The sequence below is a fragment of the Sorex araneus genome, chromosome 3, assembly GCF_027595985.1.
Source record: "Sorex araneus isolate mSorAra2 chromosome 3, mSorAra2.pri, whole genome shotgun sequence".
Taxonomy (NCBI): Eukaryota; Metazoa; Chordata; class Mammalia; order Eulipotyphla; family Soricidae; genus Sorex; species Sorex araneus.
Window position 1 is genome coordinate 139,518,520 of NC_073304.1, and position 12,088 is coordinate 139,530,607.

Consider the following 12,088-nt stretch of genomic DNA (forward strand, 5'->3'; position numbering starts at 1 on the left):
TAAAAACAAATCAAGATATTAGACAAAAAATACAGACCAATGTCCATCACACAGATACATGTGTAAAAATTTATATTATGTCAAACCAAATTAAAGAATAAAAATATAAATAAGACCATAAGTGGTATTTATCTGATGAATGGTTAATTTAATATTTGAATATGAATCATTGTAATTCATCTCCTATATTATTGTTTAATAAATGGAGAAGAGATTATGGGCAAAATCCAGTATCGACTCCATGGAATACTATTATAATACTACATGCAGCTTCCCACTATGTCAATGGGTATCATGCTGAGTAAAGTCAGTCAGAATGAAAGGGACATATACCGAATGATCTCTCATATGTGGAACTTAAAGATAGAAAGCAAGGTAGCAACAAAGATCCAAAGGCAATATAATGGGGGAACTTATCCATACAATTGAGTTGGGGCAGGTGAGATGATGAGAAGGTGTCGGGGTCCTTTGGAGAGGCAGATGGGTACACTGGTGATGGCTGTGGTACAGGAAGTATGTGCATGAGAAGCCATTAATAATAGTCTTGTAAACCACAGAATCTCAATCTGAAAATGCTAAATTAATAAAAATTCACATAGTAAGGGAGCAACACTTGTCCAAAGGGAACAGAACTGGAGGGTTAGTCCATGGTACTAAGTTTGCGAATGGGGAGAGTGTGGAAAGGGAGGAGCATTTGGGACCCTGTTGAAGGAAGTGAGTACTCTGGTGATGGGTGTTATTTTGGAATGATGTATGCATGAACTCATCATTAACAATATTGTCAATATCACAGTACCTCAATAAAGATTTTTTAAAGAGTCCATCTTTTCTATAAGTGAGGGATATAGCCATATGCTCAAAACAGATTCAACAAAATTGAAAACAGGAGACCTAGCCACTGAAACTCTGTAATGTGCCTGTCAAGTGGACAGGTGGGGGTAGAGCGGGGATTGGGATGGGGAGGGAATTTGAGAACACTGGTGGAGGGAATTTGACAGTGGTGGAGTGATTGGTGTTGAATTATTATATGCCTAAAATACAACTATCAGTAACTTTGTAAATCAAGGCTCTTCAATAAAATTTTTATAAATTTTTTTAAAATTCCATCTTTTTTTATAGCTAAGTAGTATCCCATTGTTTATGTAACATAATTTCTACACCCACTCTTCTTTCATTGGACACTTGGGTTTTTTCCAGATCTCAGCTATTCTAAAAAGTTCTACAATGAGTACTCAGTACAATAGCTAAGATTTGGAATCAACCCAGATGTCCAAAGACAGGTAAGTGGATCATGAAGATGTACATAAGGAAAAACTACTGTAAGGAATGATAAAATCATGCAATTCACAGCAACATAATAGAACTGGAAGACATCATGTTAAATGAAGACAGAGGAATAAGGATAAACCCAGTATGGAATCACTTATAGGTGGTATTTAGAATAACTGGATAAGGGAATATAACGTTTTAAAGGGGAGGATGCCCAGATCAATCTTGGGCTCAGAGTATAGGGAAGAGAAGGAAAGAAGTAATGGATGCAAGGATAGGGGGGTTGGGGGAAAGAGATAAATGAGAAGCAACGGGGGCCAGGTCAGGGGATTAAAGTATAAAAGTGGCGTTAAGGAACGAGAGAGCCAAATATCCAAACCACATAGTTAAAATCACTGAAATCGAGAGACAACCAAACTTAGAAAGGTGTCTGTCATGATGGAAATCGGGATTGGGGAGGTGGGAGAGATGGGGGGGAATTGAGGAGGGAACCTGGGAACACTTGTGGAGGGAAGCTGACACTGGAGGTGGGATCGGTGATGCAATACTGTATGTCTAAACATTAACTGTAAATAACTTTGTAGATCATGGTGCTTTAATTAAAAAATTTTCAAAAAGAGAAATAAAGGTGAGATCAAAGAAGACACTAACTCCAAATATTATTGAAATTCCTCGATTCAGCTGGACAAGAACTATTAAACCCAATACATAACAGTTACATAACTGGAAAAACAATTTGTAAATCAATAAATCCAGCTCTTTCTCAGGCAAAAATAGTAACAATAATAAAACAAAAACTTGTCTGGTTTGTTCCAAAAAAAATTTAAAGTGCTGCAATAAATATGCATATATCGTTTCAAATTAGTGTATTAATGTTCTTTAAATAGAATAAAATTAGTATTATATTTTCAATTTTTTGAGAAGTCTTCATTTTTTATCAAAGCTGTTCATTTTTTTATTGTGGTGGGCTTCAAGCTTTTTATATATACGTATACACTATATACACATTTTGTACATACATATATGTTCATATGTCAATTATTCTCCTTAAATAAGACAGTTTACTATATACCAATGATACTTTTAAAATATACAAAACTTCATGACTGGAGCAGCCCTGAAGCATAATTTTTATTACAGTACAGCATAGAGGGTACTTGCTTTGTATGCAGCTGACCTGGGTTTGCCCTTGACACCCCATAAGATCCCCTAAGCCCCACTAAAAGTAATCCCTGATTTCAGATCCAAGAGTAAACCCTGAGTGCCACAAGGTATGGCTCAACCCCCCCCAAAAAATTAAAATTATATACAAAACTTTAATTAGAAAACAGTTAAGAGTTGGGCAACACCATTGTTACTTACCATTCTGGTTTTATCCACAACACATCTTAGAATTTAAGAAATAGCAGAGAGTACGTGATACTTACTTAAGAAAGTCTGTCTCCCTTTGAATTCTTGTGATCTCTGTGCTTGTCAAACTCCTCTGGCCAGTTATTTGTGCAAAACTAGGAAACTAAAATTAAGAGTATAGATAAATTATGATAAAAGCTTTTAAAACTTTCATTAAAATTTCATTTTAATCTTTTGTCTTATTACATCCAAATTCTCTTACAAATAACTGTGGAGAAAGTCATAAGTAATCATAACCTTAGTATTCAACATTTAAAAATATTAGCAATATTCACATTCAGATATATATTTCATAAAAAAAGCAATTACAAGATATTTAAATTTACTTAAGACAGAAGTAAGCTGTCTGAAGTAAGTTGGACTGGAGCAATAGCACAGCAGGTAGGGTGTTTGCTTTGCACGAGGTAACCCGGGTTTGATTCCTCTTTCCCTCTCAGAGAGCCCAGCAAGCTACGGAGAGTTATCCCGTCCACACGATGGAGCCTGGCAAGCTACCCGTGGCGTATTCGATATGCCAAAAATAGTAACAATAATAGAGACGTTATTGGTGCCCGCTCGAGCAAATTGATGAACAACAGGACAACAGTGCTACAGTGCAGTGCTACTTCAGACAGACTTTTTATTTTTTTTTTTTTTTTTTTTTTTTTTTTTTTTTTTTTCTGTTTTTATTTTTTTATTTTTTTTTTTTATTTTTTTTTTTAATATTTTATTGAACCACCGTGAAAACAAAAAAAAATACAAAGCTTTCAGGTTTAAGTCACAGTCAAATACTGATTAAACCACCATCCCTTCACCAGTGCACCCGTTCCACCACCAAAAACCCCAATACACACCCCTCCCACCCCACCCCCCATCTAAGTAGCAAATGATATTCCCATTATTCTCTCTATATATTGAGTACATTTCATATTTCCATACAGAACTCACTATTGTTGATTGGAAATTTTCCCCAACAATCAGGCCTGCTGAATAAGCATCATCTAATAATTTCTCTTCCTTGGTAAAGGTGAAGATTTTGAGTCCGCGCGGCCGCGATAGCGGCCGCGCGGTTTTGGGTTTCTACTATTTTAGCTCAGTTCACAGTCAAAATGGATGGCTGCAAGAATCTGCTCTGGTGCCAAAATGGGTTAGGAGACCTCAGGATCACAGTCAGTAGGCGGGAGGCTCTGCTTCTCGTGCCGCGGCTCTTGGTTCATCTCTGGGCGGAAGGCGCGCCGGGAACACCTCCCCTCCCAGGATCACCTACAGGCTACGTCACTAAAGAGAGTCCTACCTCCTGGTGGAGGGGTCTTAGAGGGTGGCTCTCACCGCGTGGTTGCTGCCGCTGCCGCCATTTTCGCTCAGAAAAATGGGGTGGAGAGGGAAAAAAATCCCTCCGCAGGCTGCACGAGGTTGTAGTTCAGTTCGCAGTCAAAATGCATGGCTGCAAGAATCTGCTCTGGTGCCAAAATGGGTTAGGAGACCTCAGGATCACAGTCAGTAGGCGGGAGGCTCTGCTTCTCGTGCCGCGGCTCTTGGTTCATCTCTGGGCGGAAGGCGCGCCGGGAACACCTCCCCTCCCAGGATCACCTACAGGCTACGTCACTAAAGAGAGTCCTACCTCCTGGTGGAGGGGTCTTAGAGGGTGGCTCTCACCGCGTGGTTGCTGCCGCTGCCGCCATTTTCGCTCAGAAAAATGGGGTGGAGAGGGAAAAAAATCCCTCCGCAGGCTGCACGAGGTTGTAGTTCAGTTCGCAGTCAAAATGCATGGCTGCAAGAATCTGCTCTGGTGCCAAAATGGGTTAGGAGACCTCAGGATCACAGTCAGTAGGCGGGAGGCTCTGCTTCTCGTGCCGCGGCTCTTGGTTCATCTCTGGGCGGAAGGCGCGCCGGGAACACCTCCCCTCCCAGGATCACCTACAGGCTACGTCACTAAAGAGAGTCCTACCTCCTGGTGGAGGGGTCTTAGAGGGTGGCTCTCACCGCGTGGTTGCTGCCGCTGCCGCCATTTTCGCTCAGAAAAATGGGGTGGAGAGGGAAAAAAATCCCTCCGCAGGCTGCACGAGGTTGTAGTCAGACAGACTTTTTAAATGATAGTAAAACTGGTGGAGGGATGGGTGTTGGAACATTGTATGACTGAAATCCTATCCTGAACAGTCTTGTAACTGTGCATGTCACAGTGATTCCATTTGAAAAAATTAATTAAAAATAAATAAATTATAGTAAAGCAGGAACAACAGTAAAGCAAGTAGGCCATTTGCCTTGCACACAGCTGACTTTAGTTCAGTTCCCAGTACCCCATCTGGTCCGAGTCCTGCCAGGAGTGATCCCTGAGCACAGAGCCAGGAGTAAGCCCTGGGAACTACCAAGTGTGATCCCAATACTAACAAACAAACAGAAATTGAAGTTTATCAAAGGAATAGTACAGAGATAAGGCACTAGCCTTGTATCAGACTGACTCTGCTTCAAATTCCCAGCATCATGTAAGGTCCCATGTGCACTGTCAGGGGTCAGTCCCAAGCACACAGCCAGTGATAACTCTCAACCAACATCACTTGGTGTGGCATAAAAATAAAATAAAATACAAATACCTAAGTTATACAGATCTGAGCTCCCCAAGGCAGGGCAAAAATGTACTGGGTGGGGGTGAACCCTGAGACCGTGGGGGCAGGAAGAGGACATCCTAGTGAAGGGTGTGTTATTGGAATGTTGTATGCATAAAACTCTATCACTAACAGTATTATAAATTATGGTGCCACAAATAAGATTTAAAAACAAGACCTTAGTTATGATCTATTTTTCTTGAAAACGTAAAAGTACTTTGCCACAAAAACAAATGCAGCAACTGTACGCTGTTACACAGAAATGGTGAACATTTAACTCATCTATCCATTTTTTGTATGCATCCATTTTATACTAGGCACTGTATTTGTTGCAGGAAAGTGGACAAAAGTAAATATTACATAGTCCTTGAGTCTAAGTAGCCGAATTGGTGTACACACAAAACATTGGGGCTGGAGCAATAGTACCGCGGGTAGGGCGTTTGCCTTGCACACAGCCAACCCGGGTTCGATTCCCAACATCCCATATGGTCCTGAGCACCACCAGGAGTGATTCCTGAATGCAGAGCCAGGATTAACCCCTGTGCATTGCCAGGTGTGACCCAAAAAGCAAAAAAAAAACAAAAAAAAAAAAACCCAACAACATTGGAACACTGACATCTCTACGATAGCACAGGGTTGGCTCTCAAGGGAGAAAAAGAGAATGGTATCGTCAGATTCATTTGTACCAGACAGCTTCCCCTAAATGGGGCTTGGGAAGGGAAAGGAAAGTTTGTCAAGTGGGAGGCAAAGAAAAGTTTGTCAAGGTAAAGAAAGTTTATCAAATGGGAAGTCCAAGTAGAGGAAACCCAGTTGCAAAGGCACAATGGCAGGACAGTACATGGCTTCTCCCAAGAGTCAGTCTTTTGAGAATGTGATGTGGCCAAGGCAGCAAGTAACAGGGGAATGAAACAAAAGAGTCCTGGAGGAGAGAAGCTAACTTGTACAGAGGGTCTGATAGTCATCAAATGTACCTAGCATTTTAGAATGATCTGCTGAAGTAGGTAATAGTATCTTAATTTTACTAAATTATTTTGGTAACATTTTATTTTGATATAGTTTTGTTTTTAAGATTAACAGAAAAGTTGCAATGACAGTATAAGTAACTTGTATTCAAGTAGTTTGAGTCATTATTAGAAACATTTTGCTCCATGTGCATTGATTTTCTCTGAGTCACACAGAGGAAGGTGCAGTCAGGATGTCCCTTTGCTCCTCAGCCCTTCAGTGTACATTTCCTCTCGTGCAACAGTACAATCACCAAAATGGAAATGTTAACTGTGAAAACATACTACCATCTAACCAATTCAATTTTCATTAATTACTCTATTTCATTAGTAATGATGTCCTTCACAGTTACATACTTTTCCTTGGTTTCAAGATCCTGTCCAGTATCACATTTTGCATTTAATTTCTTGTCTTTGTCTCATTTAAACTAAAAGAGTTCAATCTGCCTATATCTTTATGATCTTGACTTTTCTGGAAAAGAAAAGGGCCAGTTCATTGGCAGAATCTCCTTCAACTTGGTTTTGTCTCACATTTCCTTGGGACCAACTTAGTCATGCATTTTGACACAAATACCACAGAAATTATATTGTATCCATCTCAATGTATCAATTTATATCAAGAGATACATATAATCTCCAATTTAAGAAGAAAATTCTGAAAGTCACTTTCTTAATTTTTTTTCTCTTTGGGTTACAGCTGGTGATGCACAGGGGACCATATGGGATGCTGGGAATTGAACTGGGTCAGCCACATGCAACGCAAACGCCGTACCTGCTTTATTATCACTCCAGACCCTGAAAGTCACTTACTTGAGGTCAACACTATGTGTTTTATCTCACACTATCTACCCTAATAGTTTCCCTGAATACCAGACTCCTGTGGGCTTATGATTCCAGACTTAATACTATAGACAATGGGTAACAGTCCTATTTTTAGTTGTTTTGTGTCAGACCCAACATGGTTTTGACCAAAATTTGCAAAGTAGTGGTCTACTGACCAAATTTGGTCTACTTTTGGCTTTTATTTGGCATGTAAAATTTTATATCAGTCCACACACATTTCCAATTTTGAATTAACTGCTAGCATTTGAAATTAAGTCTTAAAGTCTAAAGATGCAAGTTTCTGCTTTCTCTTGCAAATTCAGAAGCAACAGAACCTGCTGGCCTTCGTGTCAATGACTGACCAGAGCCAAGTAGAGATAACCCAGTTAGCTGTTGGGGATACTCCAGGTGGCCAGACAACCATGGCCCTTGTACCCCGATGCTCAGGTCAGCTGTTTGTCTCTTTTTCTTCCACCAAACCGTATTATGAATTTCCCCTGCTACCTAGCCTCTGACAGTGCCATAGGTCAGGTGCTTCACTCAGAGGCATCTTGTCTCCTTAGTGGTGGTTGACATGCTATAACACCCTCCAGCTAGGATCGTTCTTCCCCCCGCCCCCGCTTTTTTGGATCACACTCCGCGATTCTCAGGGGTTTCTCTGGCTCTGTATTCAGGAGTCATTCCTGGCAGTACTCAGGGGACCATATGGGATGCCGGGTATTGAAGCCGGGTCGGACCAAGGCAAACACCCTACCCACTGTACTATCAATCCAGCCCCCAGGATCATTAATTCTTTAATCTGCTGAAGATGGAATACTGACAAGATTCTCTTGCCAAGATGAAGAAAAAGAGTAAAAGATAAAAGTTTGGTGGCTCTTTTCTGTCCTCCTTACCTCCTGAACTATAGTCATATTCCCCAAACTTGTCCCCAAATTTCTACTTTTGGGGGATTTTTTTATTAATCTTAGATCTTTACTTATTGTTTTACCACAAGTTTTCCTTGGAAACAACTTTTAAATAAATATATGCATGGACAAGGTAATTCATACACAAAGAAAATAATTCTTTCTAGACATTTAACATATTATTATGGACACATTAGCCATTTTCCTACGATTATATTTTCTGGTATTTTATTTATTCCTCAAAGTATTATTTTTTATCTCAAAAGTAGTATTCTTGGAGCTGGAGCAATAGCACAGTGGGGAGGGCGTTTGCCTTGCACGCGGCCGACCCGGGTTCAATTCCCAGCATCCCATATGGTCCCCCGAGCACCACCAGGAGTAATTCCTGAGCACAGAGCCCGGAGTAACCCCTGAGCATCTCCGGGTGTGACCCAAAAAGAAAAAAAAAGTAGTATTCTTATTTGAATCAGGTGAGTGTCTCTTTCATTTGGTGTGTGTCTATTTGGGTATGTCCTTTCATTTAGTGCTGTCTGTAAGCAAACTGACTAGTTTTGTGATCCTCTAGCCTGGGCTTTGTGGTCATTTAGAAAATATAAGGAGTGGGCGGGTGGAAGAAACCAGGTAACAGGGCTCACCAGAGATTAACAGTAAAAGGCTTGACCTTTGATTGCTGGTACTCACAATCAGTGTGTCTCTGGAAGAGACTATCATCCATGGGCTTCATCCCAGGCTTATAAGAATGATATAGAAGTATGTCAAGAGGGGTTAGGTGGAAATTTAAGCATGTAAATATATGTGACACATTTAAAGTTCCCTCCAGGTGGCGCGAATATGCTGCCTGAGCCCATGTGCTGCTTGCGCCCGCATGGCCGAGCACATGTGTTGCCCGAGCACATGTGTCGCCCGCATCTTCCCTCTTGAGATGTGTACTTTCATGCTTTCATACTTTTGTGTCTAAAGCTCAGTCATGTGTAGGGGCTTCCTCCACCCTTGGAGAAGCCCGCGTTCTCTCTTAAGCGCATTATTCTTACTATTCTCTCTCCCACGTATCCCTTCCTCCTTCCCTCAGAAACCTCTAAATAAAATCTATTTACTTCAAATAAATAAATAAAGTTCCCTCCAGGTGATTCTAATGCATAACCAAGTTTAGGAACTATGCATTTTGCTTCCTTCGTAGCCTCAACTTTGAGCATATACCAAAAGGGACAACTAAAACAGATTAATGGGCCCACCCCAGAGCACCTGATTCAGCAGGTCTCATGTGGGGGCCTGAGGACATGCACTTCTAATGTGATATTCATGCTCTTGCTCTAGGCGCTTTATTTTGAATCACCCCTTTATCCTTACTTTATTATGACCTTACCATTTAAATTTTTTATTTGATCATTTACATCTTTATTACCTACTTGCCCTCAGGCCCAATGAGATACAAGCTCCTTGGGTTGAGGAATCTTCCTTGTCTATCACAAGATTCTCAACCCCCAAAGCTGCTGGTGCACAGTGAAAGCCCAGGAGACACTGCCTTCAATATTTTCATGAGAATGTGAATAAATGCACGGTATTTAGTTACCTGGGACTGGTGGGTGGGCAGTCTAGAGCCTGCCTCTTCACGGTAAGCTGGAGTTTGCACAGGGCTCTGTGAGAAGCGAAGATCTTTCAGAGTTTTAGGGTCAGTTCTTTCTCCCACCTTGAGGTCTACAATTACATCAAACACAGCCTCTATTAACACCTGTAGTTATACATGTAATTGTGCACACAGATCTTCATAATTGGAAAGCTTTTCCTAAAGGACTGCTATCAACACATTCTTTCCCTAGAAGCAGCAATTATGTACAGAAGCCCCACTTCAGTGAAATACCACCAAGAAAGAAATTACCCAGATGCAGGGGTTGGGGAGATACAGGCAGAAAACCTGCCTTGCTTACACTCCATATTTCACATCAGACTGCGGAAATAGATTATCCCAATTGCCAAGAGGGTGAGTTACAGTGTTTCCTCAGGGACTTCTTGTAACTGCACAAAGTTCCTCCTCTGAGTGGTTGTTGTTTCTTGTTGAGAACTCTTGCTCTCTAAAAGGAGTGGTATACAGAAACTTTGTTCTTCAGAATAAGCTGGGTAAGAATGAAGTATCCTGCTCGCACCTGGAGGATCTAAGTCTTGTTGACACCAAGAAGCAGCCTGTTTTCAGCCCTGGTGCTTAGCTTCATGGAAAGATTTCTGAGTACCATATTCTACGTTTATCCTTGCAGGTGGCAAGGTAACAAAGTCCTGGTCCCTCCCCTCACAGTTAGTGCTCAGATGGTGACCACTTCACATTCAGCCCCACTTTGCTTTGTGACTATCAAATATCTGCTTCCACTTGAATTTTACCCAGACTCCACTCTCCCCCCAAACATTCTAACTCCATCTTTTCCCTTGTTTGCTGAGACACCCCTGTGGCTTCCCTGCTGTGTGGTCTCCTCCCTGGCCATGAGTCAATATTTCACTTTGTTAAACTGCATGATTACCTCTCACGGGCTTTAGCTGTCAGCCAAGGCAGCTCTGAAGTTAAAATTGTAGCTTACTCTCTTGTTCCCATCTTATTCCAACCCTTTTGCAGACAAGAAAACAAGCAGTTTCAAATACTAAACCTTGTATTTATCCTATCATGTCATACCTGAAAACTTTCTAAGGTTAACATTCCAACCCAGTTTATTTTCAACATTTTTATATTTCTTCCTTAGTTTTGATCCAACAAATCCATTTTTCAATTCCTAGAAATGAAGAGATTGTGTGTCAAGCATTTGGTAAGTTCTCACTAAGAGTCTGAAAGAAAATTAAGCCACATGGTGGAGAGCTGGAGCATGCTTCACCTGTTTGAGGCCGTGGGTTTGAATCTCGGCACTCAGACAAAGGAAGAATAAAACAAAGCAAAGCAAAGCAAAACGATGGTAGAAGCAATGCCACAATGTGCACTTCTTATTTGAACATGTTTACAGTAGTTATTACTAAATTACCAATGCTTTACTTTACTCTGGAAAGACACAGCCTTATATCTGGCTTGGCAGTAAGTCTAGCTAGAAAGTCTGGACAAGTGACCAAAAGTGAAGGGAAGGGTAACAAGAGTGGACAAAATCTTGTAACAACAGGAGTCTAAATAATAATCAGAGGGCCAAGGATCAAGGATACAAAGACACGGTGAGCTGGACCAAGATATATATACATAATCCATTTACTGAGTTTTAAAAACTCCACTGGGATAAGAGACAGAGGTCAAAGCACATACTTTCCATAAGGAGGCCTGGGACCATCTCTGAGCACCTCCAGGAGTGAGCTCTGAGCACTGCTGGGTGTGGCCCCCAAACTAAAGTAAATCAATAATAAAAACTCATCTATAATTTCTTCGCTGTGGATTCATTCTCTTATGCTAAATTTAAGACTAAGCATATACCGATATACAGAGGCTCAGCCTCTCTCTACTGGTCGTACATGTCCAATGCAGACTCCTGCCCTAAGCATATTTGAGCCTCACACTCTGCCTGAATCTAATCTTTGGGTCCCATCACCTCTCTCTAATCTCTAGACTAACTTTGACTAAAGGGACACCAAAACCAAAATGTCTCCCCATGAGATCTTTTTGGTTGAGACTTTTTGGTTTGTTGCTTAACTATGGGTTGGTCTATTCTCTGGCCCTTGGATCTATTACACAACACAGGGACTGAAATCTCAAGTTCTTTTTAGATCAGTTTAATTCATTCTCCAGACAGGTAGGTAATGTTTTAGTTACGTGGAGTTAAAGATTTCACCATAATAGGAGTCTCTCTTTACTAGTCTGGTGCATCTGTTCAACAGACACACTCATGTTATCGCCGTTTCCTACATGACCTGAGCAAGGCAGCATGTTCTCTGTCACGTTCACACTTACTATGCATACGGAAGATAGACCAAAAGAAAGAGTAACCATTTACTCACATCATTTTATAAAAGAAGCAGTAACAACAATGCAAACACAATTACATTTTGCTAGAGAAAGAAAGCAAGAAAGGGTGATTGAGGATGGACACTAATCCCCTGGGACTTGAGGTTACAGGTTTCTGCTTTCTTTAAATAGCATGGGGTG

General features: G+C 40.9%; 1 protein-coding gene across 1 annotated transcript in view; it reads right to left on the reverse strand.

The window, feature by feature from the left end:
• Positions 1-12,088, reverse strand: part of DZANK1 (double zinc ribbon and ankyrin repeat domains 1) — a 109,661-nt gene that overhangs the window by 72,354 nt on the left and 25,219 nt on the right. Inside the window, 3 exon segments of the mRNA XM_004614405.2 lie at positions 2,697-2,782; positions 9,560-9,684; positions 10,646-10,742. Coding sequence (XP_004614462.2) covers positions 2,697-2,782; positions 9,560-9,684; positions 10,646-10,742 — 308 coding nt within the window.